Raw genomic sequence first — 20802 nt, forward strand, 5'->3', positions numbered from 1 at the left:
TGATTCTGATACACTTTGCAACTATTTTGGCTGAACAAAAAAGATAAAACGAGTTTTTGACGGCGTTGAAAATCATACCGTCGGCATTTCTAATATCCTGGTATACTCTGTAATAAGTCAATACCACCCAAGCCAAATGGAAAACATCGGACTTCAAAAACAATGACTGACAGCGATCAGGATCAGCAAATACCCCCCGCGCTCCAGAACAGCTCAACAATGTGTGTGTGTAGCAGCAAGCACTTTCATATTGTCTGTTTGCATTGCAGAGCAGCTGCCACACAAACAGTCCAGTCACTGTTGACTGGTGGCCGTCCAGCAGCAGTGGCTGGAGCTGCAGCTTCTCCTCTTTCCCTCAGCTGTTCTGTGGTGTCCTCAGGCTCAAACCAATAATGCTCTGTATCGGACTCAGAAGCTGCTCACCAAATGTGGTCACGCAGCCTGTCACCCTCTCATACTAGAAGCCAGTTAATCCTTCTTCTTCAGTTAATCTGATACATTTGCTAAGTGTTCGTTTTGTGTGGAATGTCCCCCAGCTATTAGATTTGGACAAAAGTACGACTGAAAGGCATGTTAAAGATAGTATTATTATTAACTTGTTAATTCATCTTCGTTGGTCAGATCAGACAGCTGCTAAAGTAATAAAACAGTAGGGTATGAATTGTTTAATTGTGTTTTATTTGCAAGACAATATTAAGAGTAAATCATTGGGTGAGAACTGAGACTAACTGCTGTGATCAGAGATGTTAAATCTTTCTCCAGTGATGGTCAGAGAAGAGACATGAAGAACTCATCATATCAACAGCACTTGTTGATGTGTGCAATAAAACCTTGTAAAATACGTCTTTAATGACCTTGGAAGAGACATGGTAACCATGTAACCATGGTAATGTGATACGTCAATGTTTTGTGGGGTAAATGTGTGTGTGATTTGACTCGCCTGCACCAGGGCGTCCTCGCCTAGCAGCGAGCAGGACAGAGTGGGAGTGGTTCCTAGGAAACCAGAATCCGTCACTTCCTCCACAGTCTCCCCAATAGACAAAACCAGGGTGGCGTTGACGAAGGACACAATGATGTAGGCATCAAACTCATCTAATGAGGACAGAGGGACAGACAAAGAGACACAAATCAGTGCTGATAAAAAAAAGACACACACACCCAGGAGGTGGAGTCATAAAACAGTAGGGTATGAATTGTTTATGGTAATTGTGTTTTATTTGCAAGACAATATTAGAGTAAATCATTGGGTGAGAAGAACTGAGACTAATTGCTGTGATCAGAGATGTTAAATCTTTCTCCAGTGATGGTCAGAGAAGAGACATGAAGAACTCATCATATCAACAGCACTTGATGTGTGCAAGAAAACCTTGTAAAATACGTCTTTAATGACCTTGAAAGATCTAATGCGATGGAGGTCTGCGGGTCCGACCATTGTATACAGTATATGTGTATAATGTTGTTACCTTCAACATGTCTGCGTACGGTCCACACAGCATTGGGGTTACCGGGCAACTCGGACACAGCCATCTCTGAAACCTGATGGAGGGAGGGAGAAGAAGCAGAGAAAAGAGACAAAAGGAGAGGAATGAGAAGATGAGAAGGCAGAGACAAACACTTCATCAGCTCTACTGCACATTTGATCAAGCTTCATCAGCTACATGGTGCTGCTTGCTTCTAATACCTGGTATATATATGCAGGAATCCTCAAGTTAAATTCAATATGTTTTAAGACCTTTTTTAAGACTTTTTCAAGACCTCCACGACACTTTTGTCACATCGGCGATAGGGGTGTGTAAATCATAAGTTTCATCACAATGCAATAGAGGTGTCACGGTACACAAAAGTCACGGTTCGGTACGTACCTCGGTTTCGGGGTCACGGTTCGGTACGAATACGGTGCAACGGAGAAAAAAGCAACAAATCCGTTTTTTCCCCTTTTGAATTTTTCGGAATTCTGTGTTTTGCTTTTTACGCTTATTTTACCATCAGAAATAGTGTCTTATCTAATAAGTGGGAATTAATAAGTCCACAATTTAATAAGATTTAGGCAATCCACACAAAAAGGTTTTACTCTACAGCAGCGATTTTCAAAGTGTGAGGTGCGCCTCCCTCTCAGATGTCTGTATTCCAGCTGTTTGACAGGGCAAAGGCATTTTTCCCGACTTTAAATCTTTATTGTAGACAAGTTTGTAAACAGAGTGCATGTGGAAGAGCCTAATACTCCCACCCACCCCTCCCTGACAGCGGGGTGGGTTTCACTTTCCCAACTAAGTACGCCAACGTTATTGGATGCAAGTTTTGTTGACCATAATGATTACGTTCAGTCATCATAATGGATTATTGGAACATTACAAGGAGTCATCCCCTCTTCCTCACAGCATCTTGCTTGTCATCTCACAAGCAAGTTGCTTGTTTACAAGTTAACAGCTTTGTCAGTGTTATGTAACGTTTAGCCGCGATGCGCAACGGACTAAAGGAAAGTCCTTTATAGTTGCGCGTCGCGGCTACGTAACGTTACATTAGCAAGCTTACGTCGTTGGCTTGATGTTGACAGAATTTGCCAAACAGCTTATCGCCTGAGTCATAAAAGTCATTAGGATACTGCTCTGGGGGAGGTACGGTGGTGCAGTGGTAAGCACTATCGCCTCACAGCTCGAAGGTCGTGGGTTCGATTCCCACCTGGGCCGATGTGAACACTGAAGGAATGCGTGCCCGTCCGCATGTCCTCGAGTGCCCACCACCCGGGTGGGGTCGGCAAAATGGCCTTTCTGTGTGGAGTTTGCATGTTCTCCCCGTGCCTCCCGGGGGTCTCCTTCATATAGGAACCCCCTTCACAAAAACATGCAACATCCTGGTTGCTTATATGGTTCCTCCTCTGATCGTTAAGGGCGCCTGTTCAGAGGGAGGGGAACTGGTTGGAATAGCGTGAACCTCCCACGTGCTATGTCCTACCAGTGAAGCTTCCTCGGGCAGGTGAAAAGAAGCGGCTGACTTGACTGCCCATGTCTCGGAGGATGCATGGAATCAGTCTCGGCTCTCCCCAGATCGGCAGAGGATGGAGTAGCAACCAGGATTGAGTAATTCAAATGAGCACTAAACGGGGGATAAAAATGGGATAAAAAATCGGGAAAAAAAACATAATTAAAAAAAAAAAAAAAAAAAAAAAAAAAGGATACTGCTCTGCACTCGCTTTTCTGACGACGATAGGTTAAACGGGGAGCAGCTGGACGCTTCATTATTGTTGTGGTTTAGTAGCATGGAAGCTACGGCTTGTAAACACGCTGGAGCGACCCCCGGCAATGTTTCCTCTCCACAAAACGTTCCATGCAGTGAACGCGGATTTCTATAGCCCTTGTGTTGTTTTGGTGTGTCTTCTTCTGTGACGTTTTTATGGCGTTCAAACAGCGTTTAGGTGCTTATACCACCACCTTCTGGATTCGACGTATTCGTCGTGTCGCTTCACGCACCGAACCGTGACGCCTATACCGTGAATTCACGGGACGAATACACGTACCGCGACACCCCTACAATTCAATATTATATAGATTATTTGGACAACGATATGATATTTGCTGATATCACAAACTCTGCCACGATACGATATCGATTCAATTCAGGGGTCTGCGATCGATATGGAATGACATCATATACTCATTTAACAGCATCAGCACAGTAGCTACAACTTTCAATACCTCTCAAATGGCCATTAAGACTTTTTAAGACTTTTTAAGGGCCTTTATTTTCCCTAAATTGATGTATCAACTTTTTACACTTTAAGACCCCGCGGATACCCAGCACGGAAGACAACAAGCAGCACAGATCCTGTACAGGCCCACGGTGTGTCTTCAACTGAAATACTGGAGCATGGTTAAAGTACCTACGGTAACTTAAATCTAAATAAAGTCTTTTGACCGTTTGCCAGAAGAGTGAATTGGATCTTTCTTTTTTGAGTTTCTATTTAGTTGATGATTCACAACATGCCGTTTATCTGTCATTCTTTCTTGAAAGATTTGGGTTCATGTGTTTTATTTGCAAGATGATATTCGAGTAAATCATTGGGTGAGAACTGAGACGAATTGCTGTGATCAGAGATGTTAAATCTTTCTCCAGTGATGGTCAGAGAAGAGACATGAAGGACTCATCATATCAACAGCACTTGATGTGTCCAATAAAACCTTGTAAAATACGTCTTTAATTACTTTTTAATACTTTTAAAGGGCCTTAATTTTTCCTAAATTGATGTATCAACTTTTAGTCAGAGAAAAGACATGAAAACCCATTACTTTCCTAGCCAACAGTGTATGTGTCGTATGAGAGACAGTGTGTGTACACATGCATGCATGTATGTTACAAGTGTGTGTACCTCCAGTCCATGTCTAAGGACTCTTAGAGTAGACTTGGGTCCTCTTCCACAGGCCACATAAAGCTGAGGAGTGTCCTCATTGGCCAGATCAGCTATCTGTCAAACACAACAGAAAGAGACTTCATGCACGAGGACCAGATGATGAGCCAATGACAGGATAGAAAGGAGCATTATTGGGACGTTCTTTAATACAATCAGGCCAACCCACGGACAGTCAACAAATGGGCCTACAGCCAAAAAGGAAGTAGTACGCAATTTGCAATTGAGAATGCATGGTGGTCACATGACATTTTCTCATTTAAGGCTGTTGACTTCAACCAGGAAACTGAACGCCTGGAACCAGGAGGAGGTTACTTTAGGCTTTACATTCATTTATAGGCATTTATTTGTCACTGTGACAGTGACACCACCTGGCTCCCCAGCTGAGGAAGCCAACCGGTTGATAAATTACAAAAACACAGGAAGCTAGGAGGCGGGACATAAACCTGTGGAGCCGTGGAATAAGACGCACCCCCCACCCCACCCTACCTGACAGGACATGATGGGCGACAGGTTCTCCTGCTCATCCACCAGCACCAGGTTCTTCAGGGGGCGGGGCTGGAAGAAGAAGGTGTCTCCCTCCTCCAATGGCATGGCAGATGAGAACTCGGGTTCTTCGTCATCGTCACCCAAGTGGGCTATCTGGTACAGATAACTAAGGAACCACAGAGAGAGGAACGTATGAGAGGGAGGGAGAGAGGGAGCACAAGGTGAGAGATGATTAGGCAAGAACTCTGTCTTAAATCCCAGCTGGGCTATCTCATTCAGATCAGACAGCTGCTAAAGTCATAAAACAGTAGGGTATGATGAATTGTAAAAATTTTAGTCGTCCTAATTTTTGATTGGTTGCAGAATTTGAATGACATGCTAAAAAGTATCTGATTGTTCGGAAGAAATTAAGCAGTCGACACTGATAAAATCTTATCAATGGCCAACTGTAATAACTATAGCAATAAGAGAAAGGCAACACGCCAAACAGGTTGAATTACAGAAGACAACAAGCAGCACAGATCCTGTACAGGCCCACGGTGTGTCTTCAACTGTATACTGGAGCATGGTTAAAGTACCTAACTTAAATCTAAATAAAGTCTTTTGACCGTTTGCCAGAAGAGTGAATTGGATCTTTCTTTTTTGAGTTTCTATTTAGTTGATGATTCACAACATGCCGTTTATCTGTCATTCTGTCTTGAAAGATTTGGGTTCATGTGTTTTATTTGCAAGACAATATTAGAGTAAATCATTGGGTGAGAACTGAGACGAATTGCTGTGATCAGAGATGTTAAACCTTTCTCCAGTGATGGTCAGAGAAGAGACATGAAGAACTCATCATATCAACAGCACTTGATGTGTGCAAGAAAACCTTGTAAAATACGTCTTTAATGACCTTGAAAGAGCCATGGTACCATGGTAACGTGATACGTCAATGTTTTGTGCAGTAAATGTGCCAAGGTCAAGGAGCTCACTAACCTACCGTAAATTCCGGACTATAAGCCGCGGCTTTTTTCCCGTTTTTTGGCCCCTGCGGCTTATATAACGGTGCGTCTTATCTATGGATTTTTTCAGAAAAAAAAAAAAAAAATACAAATAAAATCTCTCTTTTTTAGCACTCTTTCTAACTATAAATCCACTTCTGTTTTAATTTCCTCTCTTGCCCTCTTTTCACCACACCGCGGACACTGTGTGCACTGTAAAAATAAACAACGGTGGTGTTGTGTTATGTTGTTTTGTTGAAATGTTACGGTAATACGGTAAATGGGAGCTTCCTCAAACAGCCATCTCTTTCCCGACAATCCCCTCTGTGCGTGACCACTTACATATGGTAATTACGGTAAGCAAACGGCCACTCGGCCATCAACTCCCTCCCCCGACTACCAGGAGAAAATCACAAACTTCGGCGAATTCACACAAAGGAAGATCAAGGAATATTCACAACAAGACGAGCAGTAGAAGCAACACTCTCACTTACCATGGGGAAGGTACGCAGAAATTCACACGACGCAGCTTTCAAGTTGAAAGCAGTCAATCTCGCATTAAAAGAGGGAAACAGAGCAGCCGCGCGTAACCTGGGCATCGATGAGTCAATGGTGAGGCGTTGGACGGTGCAGCAGGAGGAACTGTCTCAGCACGGAATATTATAGGAGTGTGAAAACATCCACAATCACCAACGGGTTCCAAAACGCTGGACTGCTGCGGGATGAAGAGGATGACGCCGCCACAGCTGGCGCTGAGGGCCGTCAGAGGCTTCAGAGGCTGTTCGATGCCGACAGTGACGAAGAGGAGTTCGTTGGTTTTGAGTGACAATGAAGGAGAGAGGAGAGTGGTTGACGAAGCCACCCTGAACCTGTTCGTTTCCGACACTGAAGATGAGGACTTTGGTGGTTTCAGTACGCAGGAAGAAGAGGAAGACGAGGATTAGTGACTTGACTTCTCTGGTTACAGGTTTGCTGCACATATAGCCTATTGTTGTGTGATTTTGTCTGGGGATTAGTGACCTGACTTTTGTTTTGTTTTGTTGAAATGTTAATAAATGGGAGCTTCCCCAAACAGCCATCTCTTTCCCGACATTCCTCTCTGTGCACGAACCCTTTCATATGGTAATTAAACATCAAAACACCCGCGGCTTATAGACCGGTGCGGCTTATAGAAGAAAAAAATAGTCAATTTTGGCCCTGCGGCTTATATAACGGTGCGGCTTATCTATGGATTTTTTCAGAAAAGAAAAAAAAATACAAATAAAATCTCTCTTTTTTAGCACTCTTTCTAACTATAAATCCACTTCTGTTTTAATTTCCTCTCTTGCCCTCTTTTCACCACACCGCGGACAAAAAAAAATAAACAAAGGTGGTGTTGTGTTATTGAAATGTTACGGTAATACGGTAAATGGGAGCTTCCTCAAACAGCCATCTCTTTCCCGACAATCCCCTCTGTGCGTGACCACTTACATATGGTAATTACGGTAAGCAAACGGCCACTCGGCCAACAACTCCCTCCCCCGACTACCAGGAGAAAATCACAAACTTCGGCGAATTCACACAAAGGAAGATCAAGGAATATTCACAACAAGACGAGCAGTAGAAGCAACACTCTCACTTACCATGGGGAAGGTACGCAGAAATTCACACGACGCAGCTTTCAAGTTGAAAGCAGTCAATCTCGCATTAAAAGAGGGAAACAGAGCAGCAGCGCGTAACCTGGGCATCGACGAGTCAATGGTGAGGCGTTGGACGGTGCAGCAGGAGGAACTGTCTCAGTGCAAGAAGACCAAAAAGTCCTTCAGAGGTCATAAAAGCAGATGGCCCGAACTTGAAGATTCCCTTGAAGATTGGGTGTTGACCCAGAGAGCAGACGGCCGAGGCGTTTCCACGGTGCAGATCCGACTGAAGGCCAAAACAGTCGCCACCGAAATGAAAATTGAACATTTCATAGGTGGCCCATCTTGGTGCTTCCGATTCATGAGACGAAAGGGACTGTCCGTCCGGGCGAGAACTACTGAACAACTCCCTCCCGACTACCAGGAGAAAATCACAAACTTCGGCGAATTCACACAAAGGAAGATCACGGAATATTATAGGAGTGTGAAAACATCCACAATCACCAACGGGTTCCAAAACGCTGGACTGCTGCGGGATGAAGAGGATGACGCCGCCACAGCTGGCGCTGAGGGCCGTCAGAGGCTGTTCGATGCCGACAGTGACGAAGAGGAGTTCGTTGGTTTTGAGTGACAATGAAGGAGAGAGGAGAGTGGTTGACGAAGCCACCCTGAACCTGTTCGTTTCCGACACTGAAGATGAGGACTTTGGTGGTTTCAGTACGCAGGAAGAAGAGGAAGACGAGGATTAGTGACTTGACTTCTCTGGTTACAGCCGTTTGCTGCACATATAGCCTATTGTGTGATTTTGTCTGGGGATTAGTGACCTGACTTTTGTTTTGTTTTGTTGAAATGTTAATAAATGGGAGCTTCCCCAAACAGCCATCTCTTTCCCGACATTCCTCTCTGTGCACGAACCCTTACATATGGTAATTAAACATCAAAACACCCGCGGCTTATAGTCCGGTGCGGCTTATATATGTAAAAAACAGTCAATTTTGGTGCTGCGGCTTATATACCGGTGCGCCTTATAGTCCGGAATTTACGGTATTGTTAACCCATTGATACCTGATGCAGCATTTGCATTGTATATCCCTAATTTGTGTGTGTATCCCTTTAAGACCGCAAACCGCGTCTCGCGGTCTTAAAGGGATACACACACAAATGCTGCATCAGGTATCAATGGGTTAAGACTGTGTTCAACATGGCTTTAGTTTGGGCTCAATGAAAATGAGTTCACTGCTGCTGGTCTGCTGTCTGTGCTTCTCCACATGATGTGACGTGCACATTAGGTGCAACAGAGATCGATTTAGATCAATTTCTATAGGCCTGTATTGACTTTGTGCCTGTATGAAAAACACTGCATCTCTCAGTCACAGACGCCCTCTAGAGGCCATCTGACGAAACACATCATCTGGCGAAGCGACAGATGTCTGACTACCTACCTGCCTGACCTGAATTCACCTCCTGATGCCCTCGGATGCACCGTGGACAAAGATGAGAGAAATGGATAAAACAAATTAGACTTGCTGTATAGACAGAGACTTACTGGTTTCCAAACTCCGATGACACAAACAGGAAGCCAGTCTTGAGAACACACATGGCTGTTGCCACGGGGATAGTGTCGAAGTACTTCATCCTGATTTCTGTTACCTAGGAAACAACACAGTTCTGTTAGCTAGGAAACAACACAGTTGAGAACAACATGCCATATATTTTCATTCTCTTCGCCAAGCACTTTTGGTTAACACATTCAGTGCCAGCGACGCCATATGGCGTCATTAGAAATTTACCGTACAGTGCCAGCGACGCCAAATGGCGTCATAACTCGATTTTTTTTTTTTGACGGGGGGGTGTCGATCTATGCCTCTTACATCGCCTCTTACAATATTCAGAGGTATTGAATGTGTCTAACCTATTTTACAGAACCCTTAGGTGGCGACAGCGCTCTCCAGATGAGAGAACGTGGAGTGAAACACACAGAAGAAGTCATTGGGGGGAAGGAAATCGCATCGCATCCGTCCGTATGCAGCGGCTTCATTGAAGCAACGTTTAGCTGTGCCCCTGCAGCAGCCAATCTGCTATCACAATTGAGCACCTCGATGTCCGCTGCAACAGCCTCCGTGTCCGCTGCAACACATGATCAGCCGTGGATTTGTTATTATTCTCAACTCGAAGCATGGGAGCTGGTACACGCGGCTGTAAAAAAGCAGGATCTAGCTGACTTTTTCAGTGCTGAGCACAGGCAGAGAAAACGAGAAAACAGCAGAGCAGAGATACACTCCTCCCACAACGGGGGGGGGGGGGGGGGGGGGGGGAGGAGGAGGGGGGGAGGTGGGCACGCAGAGCCAAGTACACAACACAGACCCAGACAGCAGGACAGGGTTGGCAAACGCAAGCCAGAATATCCGATGCCCACCAGCAGCAAAAGATCAGCAAGAAGCTGCAACCAGCAGCGCATGCAGGCGCCAGCGCTGCTGGTTTCAGCTAAAAATATTATTCTTCCAAACAAAATTCCCTTGCCTTCACTGTTTTATTGAAGGAAATTATTTTTGAGGTGTGACTACATCAGAAAATTAGCTTCAGAGTCAGTGATGTGCTTGAAATGTTTAATTTCACAAAAGGCTCATTATCTCAGCTCGTAGAAAAAAAGCTCTGTTTTTCGTTCGATCAAGCTATCTTCTCCGGCTCATAACTAAAGAACGGAAAATGGGATCAATAAACTTTTTTTTGCAGGTGATAGAAGAGAGTCTCATCGTTATTTGTGCGTGTTCAGTGTTTACATAGTAATTATTAAAGAAATTATATGACTGTTTTAAAATGCATTGCGGCCTATGTGGCACAGCAAGCAACCTTTTGCCCAAGGGCCGTGGCACTGAAAGTGTTAAGTTTAGTTTTCCTCCTAAAATAATTATGTACCTGTACAACTTAAAATAGCCCAGGCGTGTATTTACAAAATATATAGTCAGACCCCACGTCTGGAACCTGCTTCAATTTGGGACCTGCATTTAAATCTTTTCGCACAAAATTCTTGCTCAGCTAAGATTGGAAATAGCGTCAAATAGGGATGGACATTTGTAACTAGGGCTGCCACAAACGATTATTTTGATAGTCGACTAGTCACCGATTATTTTAACGATTAGTCGACTAATCGGATCATATCGCACAATTACTCAATCGCTCTGATTTAGCTATCATCAGCTTCTAAATTTAGCTTCAAGTTGTTTTAAGCATGTGCCAAATAAAAATAAAGACAATTAATGATGATAATTCACTCAAAATTAATATTTTCATGAACTTTAAAGTTTAGAGCATGTCAGCATATTTATTTCTGGCATCAATGTACTTGCATGTAATAAATGTAATATAGTGCAAATTGCAAAACTGCAAAATAGTACACATTGAAATTGAAAACATATAGGCTAGTGCAATGAAATATGTAGCTATCCATTGAATGAATAATGCAAAATAAAATTAGGGCACTACTACGTGGAATGGAAATGGAACCAAAAACTATTCACTGTGTATGCAACCAAAATATCAACAAAAATAAATTGTGTCAGTCTTCTCAGGCATCAAACACATTTTTAAATGTCGTAAGTAGAGAGTGCAAACTGCGGAGTAAAATGAGGTTTCCAGTATTCCCGTCAGCAACACATGATCTTAACGTCGCTATGATGACAACGTTACAGGAGGCTTTTAACGTTAATATCGTTAGCCAATAGCTAACGTTAGCAGCTAAAACTTAACGTTGCGGTTGCCAGTGAGCTAACAAGCAAATTAGCCTTCATCTGCATTCGCCACAACGTGCTTCCTTTTGAGATGCTTGCGCATCATACTCGTGCTTCCATGATAAGTGAGTTCAGCTTATTTAGCAGATTTTGCACTTCACATTATTGTGGGTGAAATGCTCCCACACTTTGGACGTACATGTATGAGGACGGCTAGACATTTTTTCTGTTGAGAAAGCACTGGGAGCTGCTTGTTTTTCCGGTCACGGTGATGTCACGTTTTCCCCGGATGATGGGTACTGCGCATGTGCATCAAAGACAGGACGGAGACGCCTGGATGCCAAGCCAGCCAGTGAGGCCATCGCAGGCAGCAGCTTCGCGGAAACAAAACAAATGTTTTTTTCTTTTTTTCAGCTCCAAAAAAACATGCGATTACGTCGACTACCAAATTCGTCGGCGACGATTTAAATCGTCGACGTAGTCGCGACTAGTCGACTAATCGTGGCAGCCTTACTTCTAACTGTAGTTAGTATAGCCTGGCTATCGTGGACGGAGGCATAAAAACAGTCAAATAAATGGTATTACTGTCTTACTGTACTGAACACAGTGCAAAAGAGTCTGGTAGTGGAGTCATGTACAGGCATGCTACGACTGATCTGGTTTTAATGTTGTGATTATGTAGTTATATTTGGGTCAGAAAAGAGAATCACTTGGCTAAAAAAGAAGTTAAAATTTGAGGCCTGCAATGTTGGCGATGAGGACGCCATGAATTCCTCCATGCTAAGTGATGAGATGATGTGGTTGTTCATTTTCTCTTTTTTGAGTTTCTATTTAGAGTTGATGATTCACAACATGCCGTTTTCCTGTCATTCTTTCTTGAAAGATTTGGGTTCATGCGTTTTATTTGCAAGACAATATTAGAGTAAATCATTGGGTGAGAAGAACTGAGACTACCGTAAATTTCGGACTATAAGCCGCGGCTTTTTCCCCGTTTTTTGGCCCTGCGGCTTATATAACGGTGCGGCTTATCTATGGATTTAAAAAAAAAAAAAAAAAAAAAAAATCTCTCTTTTTTAGCACTCTTTCTAACTATAAATCCACTTCTGTTTTAATTTCCTCTCTTGCCCTCTTTTCACCACACCGCGGACACTGTGTGCACTGTAAAAAAAAACACAGGTGGTGTTGTGTTATGTTGTTTTGTTGAAATGTTAATAAATGGGAGCTTCCTCAAACAGCCATCTCTTTCCCGACAATCCCCTCTGTGCATGAACCCTTACATATGGTAATTAAACATTAAAACAAAATAAAAAATAAAAAACATTAAAACACCTGCGGCTTATAGTCCGGTGCGGCTTATATATGTAACAAACAGGCAATTTTGCTGCTGCGGCTTATACTCCGGTGCGGCTTATAGTGCGGAAATTACGGGGTAATTGCTGTGATCAGAGATGTTAAATCTTTCTCCAGTGATGGTCAGAGAAGAGACATGAAGGACTCATCATATCAACAGCACTTGATGTGTGCAAGAAAACCTGGTCAAATACGTCTTTCTCATGAGGCAACATTTTGATCTTCTCGCGTTCATTTTGTTCATTTCGAGGGCACGGGCTCCGCCCCCCGCCCCGCCCCTTTAATCTTTCCTCACCATCTCTTCGTCTGTTTCCAGGGTAACCTTAAAGATGTCTCCCTGCTCCGTCTGGGCCAAGAAGAAGAACATGGACTTGGTCTTGTGGGTGGCCGAGCAGACAAATATCATCCCGCGCTCTGGGTCGTCCAGGTCGTTCTGTAGGATGGGAGAGATTAAGGAAAGCAGGGGGGGGAAAGGAAAACAGGGGGAAAATGATTTTTTTTTTAGAATAAACACCATATAAATGAACAATGTTAGATGTTACATTACATTACATTACGTCATTTGGCAGACGCTTTTATCCAAAGCGACTTACAATAACACATTTTTTTTTCAGCAATAGAGCAATCAACTATGGAGCACAGTCTATGACAACTACAACTTCTGAAGGAACAGTGGTACAAGTTTAGGTTAGTAATTTTTTTTTTTTTTACTGTTCTAGTATGAAGAACGGTTAGTGCTGAGATCAGAGATGTTAAATCTTTCTCCAGTGATAGTCAGAGAAGAGACATGAAGAACTCATCCTTTCAACAGCACTTTGACGTGTGTAATAATACAAAATGAAACTGCCATAGCGCTGCGTAGCTTCTTCTTTAGACTCTGTCCAACATGGCTATGGGCTCAATGGAAATAGGTGAATGATAGAGTATGTATACATATTGGAATGAGTGTGTTTGAGCAGATGTATGTAGCCTTGCATCGTTGTAAAACATGCACATCCAGGACTACAAGATACACACGTTTGTATGTGCCATTTTGCACGTGTGCGAGGGTTGTGTCCGAGCCTCACCCTGCGTCGTGGGATCGGACAGCGGATGTCAGGCTGGTCTCCAAAGTTCTTGTAGGTGATGTAATTTTCAGAGCAGATCAGAACTCCACTGGGCCCATCAGAACCACCAGGAACTAGACAGAGAGGAGGGATGAGAGGTGTGTGTGAGATTTTCATGAATTGAAAGCTATGTTTTATTAATTCATCTCCAGTTAGCCTCCTTTCTCTAATTGGATTCTTATAGCTCTAAAGGAAATGGCTTAAAACAGCAGTTTTCAAACTGTGAAACTATCGCTTCAGCGTGGCGTGCAGCTGGTGTGAACGGTCTCGCCTGTTTAACACGGCAAAACAAGATTCTTTTAAATGATTGGGTGAGAACAGAGTAAGTGCTGAGATCAGAGATGTTAAATCTTTCTCCAGTGATAGTCAGAGAAGAGACATGAAGAACTCATCCTTTCAACAGCACTTTGACGTGTGTAATAATACAAAATGAAACTGCCATAGCGCTGCGTAGCGTCAGCATTGGGATTGGCGTATGCCTATGGAGTGAACGAGGGCTAAGACAGCAGGATTTGTGTGTAAAAACTACAAATCTGTAATATCTAGAATCTGTGAGAAATAGCCCCAGAGTGGTGATGCAGTTATTATAGTACGCACACACCCACACATGTGCAAATGCTTACCACAGATGAGGAAGTTTCCATGCTCTTCCAAAGCCTCGCTGTACTTGCGGACCACGTGGTTCAAGCCAAGGTCCAGCTCGTAGAAGGTGAGAGTCTGCTGCGTGTTGGCCGCCGCCTCCCCCGTCGGGTCATTGTCAGCTTCCTGGAGACAGCAAATATCAACATATAGGATCAGAGAGGTCTGACTGATGGAAGACATCTGAAGTACAGAGGCAAATATCTGCTTATTCTATCAAGATCATGGACTGACCCCATTTGATTTATCGCAGAATATTGATGCTTTAAAAAATAAACTTCAGCATGAGTGAAGCATCTGCGCGAGCGTGAAGAGTAAGTGCTGAGATCAGAGATGTTAAATCTTTCTCCACGGATATTCAGAGAAGAGACATGAAGAACTCATCCTTTCTACAGCACTTGAATGTGTGACAACACCTCTCAATCTAGCCTGTGTGCATATACTCGTGTGTGTGTGATGACCTTACAGTACCTCATAGTCCATTTCGAGGCAGGCAAACATGGGGTTTTCGAAGCCTACGTCCACTCCCACAACATGGTAGACCAGTGTGTTGGCTTTATGGGCCTCCAGAGGGGAGGAGATGGTGAGTCTGGCTGCTGCATCTCTGTTCAAAATATACACCAACTTCTGTTTCTCTATCGCTCCTACACAAGGGGGGGTGGGGTAGGGGGGAGACATTTGAAATGCTTTATGATTATGTCATTCCACTCCTGTACAATTTGAACAGTGTGCTGAAATTTGAATATTAATCATAAAATGATGAACTATAAATATACATAAATTAAACATAGAAGAATTTACAAGACATTCAAGGCAATAAAGGGACAATGCATTCTCAATCGTTTCTATTCAGAGTTGATTCACACGATGAAGCTTTTCTGTCATTCAATTTCTTGAAAGATTTGGCTTCTTTTAAATGATTGGGTGAGAACACAGTAAGTGCTGAGGATCAGAGATGTTAAATCTTTCTCCAGCGATAGTCAGAGAAGAGACATGAAGAACTCATCCTTTCAACAGCACCATGACGTGTGCAATAAATAAATACCTTGTAAAATACCTCTTTCATGACCTTGAAAGAGTTCAACGTGGGAAATGTGACGTTTATATCTCAAATTAGCCACTAGCCAGATTCCAAAAGCCACCCAGCCACTCTACTAACACTACCAAAGTCATTAGACCCCCAAATGCTGCAGTGGAATATGGTTTGCAATAAATCATGGGAAAACACATGATTTACTAACTCCTTGATATGACTTCGTACCGATCATGACAGCTCTGCCCTTCGGGTCAACAGCCAGGAACTGTCCGGGGACGATGCGGCGGCAGCCGCTCTTCCCGAACGTCTCCTGGTGGATCTTCTCAAACATGTTCTTTGAGGGGTGGTATTCCAGAATCACAATACGACCGCTGTCACTGCCCACCACAACGTAGTCTGCAACACAACACACAGGCAAACCAAGGTGTTACAAGCTAGCAGCAATGTAAACATGTTGAGGCACTCGTGTATGGAGAAGGGAGAGAGATCACTTGTGAGGTGTGTGTTATTTTGTGCAACACTGTCTTTGACAATCGGGCTTAATGGAAACACAGCGACTAATAAGCCACGTAAACACACGCAAACACACCTTTGGTTCCTCCGGTGAGTCTGAAGGCCATCAGGGACCTTATGATGCCAAAGACCTCCATGGTGAGCAGGGTGTGAACCTTCCCTGTGTTGGCATCTGGTCGCAATAATTCCAAGATCTTTCCCCGGGAAACAACAATCTCCTGCATCTTGGTTCCTAACAGAGAACACAAAGAGCATAATCAGATATCAAGCAGCCACTTCGTGTAACTGAAGGGAATGATGTGCGGCATTTTGTTTCAGATAGGAGCGTGTGTACGTAACATCTGCTTTTTGTACTGAGATCAGAGTGTTTTCGTTCTCTCCAGTGATTTACAGTCAGAGAAGAGACATGACAGACTCATCACTTCAACTGTGTCGGCCTGTGTATTTGATACACATATAAATAAACAGGACAAACCAACAAATAGACAGAAGTCAAAGGCAGGCAGAAAATAGATGCATAGAATGCTAGCCAGACAGACAATTACACAACTGACAAATAAATAGAGACAGATGAATCAACAAAGAGAAAAAACAATGAATGAAACTACAGACGGGTGACTAGATTGTCCTCCAACAAAAAAACAAACCCTTGAAATGAAGGGACTATGTATGAAAATTGTTGCAATTCCTAAACCCCCTCCTCCAGTTTTGATGTAAATACCCTCAAATTAAAGCTGAAAGTCTACACTTCAATTGCATCTCGATTATTTAATCTCAAATCCAGTGTGGTAGCATACAGGGCCAGAATTATGAAAATGGTGTTACTGTCCCAATATTTCCGGACCCAACTGTAGCTGAATTGATAGATTGACAGATAGATTGATAGATAGACAAGTAGCAAGCAAAGTGGGAAAGATGGCAGGAAAGAAAAACAGATGAACTAATCAAATAGCAGAGAGGGCATGAAGGACACACAGCAATGTGCACACTGCACAGCAATCTCACCAGAGAAGTTTCCATGGATGGCGTGGGTGATGCCAGTGGCACGCTGCAGGGTGATGTTGTAGAGAAACATAGCTGCCTGTCAGTGGTGTCCAGTGTCCACTGGGTCCTTCAGTCAGGGGCTGCTAACAGAGCCGTGACCCCTGCTCAAAACTGGACACAGAAGAAGGGAGATCAGAGGAAGTTAGACGATGGCACGTGCATTTCCTACCAATATGATGCTTTACCATCATATACAGATCATTGGCCATGGCTCTAGTTGGATTATAATACTCTTCATTTATACATTTATTAATTGTTTAATTATTATTTATTAATAAATAGTTCTGTAAACGCCATGCCAAGTGTTCCATAGAGATCTCCCATGAGTGGTTTTCAGCCAATTCCATTCGGGACAACGAGGTGACTCTCTTGGCTCGAGCTGCACTATTAACAATGTAGGCTAGCATTACTAGACCATTAGATAGCTACCAATGTTACAAAATAAACAACATTGCAATAATAAACACAAGTAGCTAAGCTGGTAACCTGGTTAAGGACCTATTGACAGTGTAACTTCTTGTTTATAGCTTCTTTGTTTATGTCTGTTGACCGCTTAACGTTGCGTTAGCTTCATAAATGAGTGGACGTTACACTTGGCGAGACTGTCCTCGGAAGTCGGAACTAACTTCGCTCTTTTGCTGCAAGTCAAGGAGGCAGCATAGCTATTTTTAAGATTATAAAAACTATTTGGGAAAACTCTGCACATAGTTGGCTAGCCTTCGTATATAGTAGTTAGCTGTTAGCTAATATACAAAGGCTAGCCGACCGGGACCCATTCATACAAGGCGGCGCCACTTCTAGCCAAATCATCCTGTAACTTTGATATTTACTGAATAACGTGTAAATTTTACAAGCATATAACGACTGTTTGATTGCTCACATTGTGTAAGATGCTTAGTGAAAATATTTACCGGTGTACGAAATACGATGATTCGGATTTCAAATGGATACAGATTCATTTACAAAACAACTTCGATGCTAATCCGGCCCGGAAACCAAACGACGAGCCGCCGTCTGTGGGGTCCTTCCGTGCAACGCGTCGTCGTCAAAGGTGGCTCGCAATGTGCCTGGCGTAAATCTGAGACATGCTGTTGTAGCACAAATTCTCCAGCAGATGGCAACAAAGACCTCAAAAGACAAGTCTTCTTCTTTAGTGTTTAATGGCGGTTGGCATCCAAACAATTGTTGCATTACTATTTTTATTACTATTTTATTTTTTATTTTTTGCATAACTATTTACAATGTCCATATATGTTACACACACACACACACACACACACACACACACACACACATATATATATATATATATATATATATATATATATATATATATATATATATATATATATATATATATATATATATATATATATATATATATAGTGCAGTGTTTGAATATTAAATTAAAATGTAAATATAAAGTTGAATGAAAACCAGCCTTTTCAGTAGCGATGTGTTGTGAGTGAGGACGTCTTTCTGTCACATTTTGAAAGGTTGCAATCCTCTGAACAAATCCCTGATGATGCATCATGTGTAAAGACTGCACATTTCACAGTGCTTTGTGCCATCAGGAATGCAGTGGGGCCAACATGTCTGAATCATCAGGTCTGCACATTAAGTCTGAATCCAGGACAGGGTCAGGACATCTGCTATCAGGTCTGCACATTAAGTCTCCCTGGCCCAGTGTTCTCATCCATATTCAGTAATCTAGTTGTAATACTGTAGGAATATGGGTATAGCCGACTGGGACATCACAAGGAAAAGATCCATTAATATATTAAAAAAAAAAACAATCATTATTTGCCATTGATTTATGCTTGAAAAAATAAATAAAAGCAGTAGTGCTTTTATTTATTTTTTCATGATAGACCCTATCGTCATACCCTAAGTTCAAATAGTTTGATAGTATACATACATACATACATACATAATGTAGGCTATGTATGTATGTAGCCTATGCATGTATGTATGTATGTATGTATGTATGTATGTATGTATGTATGTATGTAATACATACATACATACAGTCTGTATGTATGTATGTATGTATGTATGTATGTATGTACAGTATGTATGTAATACATACATACATAGGCTACATACATACATACATACATACATACTATGTATGTATGTATGTATGTATGTAAGTTTTTAACTATTTTTCCAACTACTCTGTTGTGATGCTTTTAAATGTCTATTTTATCCTCTTCTTTTATTCTCTTATTTTCTTGTGTCGACCATCTTATGTGAAGCACTTTGAATTGCCTCTATCTGATCTTATGCAAACCCAATGCTGTGGCAAGTACGGGCAACAGAAGACGCAAGGTACCAGTAGAGGGTATGCTTGGCGTCCAAACTACAGTATAAAGACAAACCTGTTTAATATGAAATGTCTATTTTATCCTCTTTTTTTATTTTCTTATGTCATCCATTTATGTGAAGCACTTTGAACTGCATCTGTGTATGAAATGTGCTATACAAATAAACTTGACTTGACTTGTATGTATGTATGTATGTATGTATGTATGTATGTATGTATGTATGTATGTATGTACTGGATGGATGGATGATGGATGTATATCCATTTTAGATAGCCTACTGAAAAGAATGGTGGTTATTTTCATACAGACACATCATTTCTATAGACCAAATCACCGTGACGTCACCATGTAAACAAATTTACTTCCGGGTACCACTTGGGGAAGGCGGCAGGTTTAAATGTGCGTGTTGTCAAATAAATGCTGTCAAACCCTCTCGTTGTTTTCGGCCGACTACTTTCAATTTAAATGGTTAAACGGTTGGTAAACATGCTTGTCCGACGTATCTAGCCTTTCTTCTGTGTTTGTTTTATGTAGTGTTAGCTAGCTAATAACGTGTGTTTGTCTGTCAAACTCGCTGTTTTTTTGCAGAGTGTTAACGTTACAGACAGAGTAACCTCGCGTCACCAGGCTCTTCTCGGCGAGAAAGAGCCTGGTACAGACAGAGCTGCTGACGCCACGTCAATTTAATTTAGCTTCAAGTCTACTCTAGTCTGGTCCAACAGGTAAATTAGCTAGTCTGGTCTCCACTAACGTTAGTGAAAGTGTTGTTATGAATGATATTAAACAACAACACAACACGGACGAACCATTTTTGTCTTCTTTGTCTGTTTTTGTCTTCAACACGTCAGTTTGTGCCGTTCACCGCCATTATAATGTGTGGACCCAGGGGTACCCGGAAGTAAATGTAAACATCCCGGTCTATTGTATAGACAGTTTTAACTTGACAACAACAACCGTCACAACCCACCTGAATATCCGGTTTACTTCCTGTAGGCTATACATAGCTGAGCGCAGGCTGATATTCGGCTCTTATTAAATGTTAACGTTAGGCCGTGTCTCCGACAGACACATTAACAAGGTAGCCTATTTCGGTCTTTATGTCTTGTAGTAGTTAGTAGTAGTAGTAGTTGTTGTTGTTGTTGTTGATAGTTGCCATAACAACCACCCCTGTCGGAAAGACGTGCACACGCTGGGTAGGAAGCGTTGTTGTCCCGGAGGCGATATTCTTTTTTCGGATGATGGCGAAGGCATAACCCGCCCCTTTCTGCCTCTGATTGGCCTAGCGTCAAACTTCCATCCAAACACATTCGCTTGGCTATCCTGCATTACATCTCTTTCTACAGTCTGTGGTCAGACCGTCAAACTCAGTGGGTCAGACTCAGACATACAGCAGTTACGCTTGCTAGCCTGCATGAAAGACGCCAGTGTGTTTATGTTTTTAATATAGTCATATCTATGGTTTATAACGCTGCCACTAATCAGAGGCAGAGAGGGCCAGGGGTGGGTTATGCCTTCGCCGTCATCCAAAAAAAATATCGCTTCCGGTAAGCTAGCTAGCTAGCTAAT

General features: G+C 42.5%; 1 protein-coding gene across 1 annotated transcript in view; it reads right to left on the reverse strand.

Moving 5' to 3' along the window:
- Positions 1 to 17920, reverse strand: part of sf3b3 (splicing factor 3b, subunit 3) — a 43464-nt gene extending 25544 nt beyond the window's left edge. The window contains exons 1-13 of the mRNA XM_083655143.1: positions 17821 to 17920; positions 16871 to 17020; positions 15942 to 16097; positions 15578 to 15748; positions 14788 to 14960; positions 14301 to 14442; positions 13639 to 13751; positions 12867 to 13004; positions 9040 to 9143; positions 4892 to 5057; positions 4364 to 4459; positions 1464 to 1536; positions 941 to 1092 (exon numbers count right to left, since the gene is read on the reverse strand). Of these exons, the coding sequence (XP_083511269.1) occupies positions 941 to 1092; positions 1464 to 1536; positions 4364 to 4459; positions 4892 to 5057; positions 9040 to 9143; positions 12867 to 13004; positions 13639 to 13751; positions 14301 to 14442; positions 14788 to 14960; positions 15578 to 15748; positions 15942 to 16097; positions 16871 to 16940 (1554 nt within the window). The 5' untranslated portion in view covers positions 16941 to 17020; positions 17821 to 17920. The remainder of the gene's footprint in view (positions 1 to 940; positions 1093 to 1463; positions 1537 to 4363; positions 4460 to 4891; positions 5058 to 9039; positions 9144 to 12866; positions 13005 to 13638; positions 13752 to 14300; positions 14443 to 14787; positions 14961 to 15577; positions 15749 to 15941; positions 16098 to 16870; positions 17021 to 17820) is intronic.
- Positions 17921 to 20802: the final 2882 nt, after the last annotated feature.

Source organism: Poromitra crassiceps (assembly GCF_964638095.1).
Source record: "Poromitra crassiceps genome assembly, chromosome: 18".
In the NCBI taxonomy this organism is placed as follows: domain Eukaryota; kingdom Metazoa; phylum Chordata; class Actinopteri; order Beryciformes; family Melamphaidae; genus Poromitra; species Poromitra crassiceps.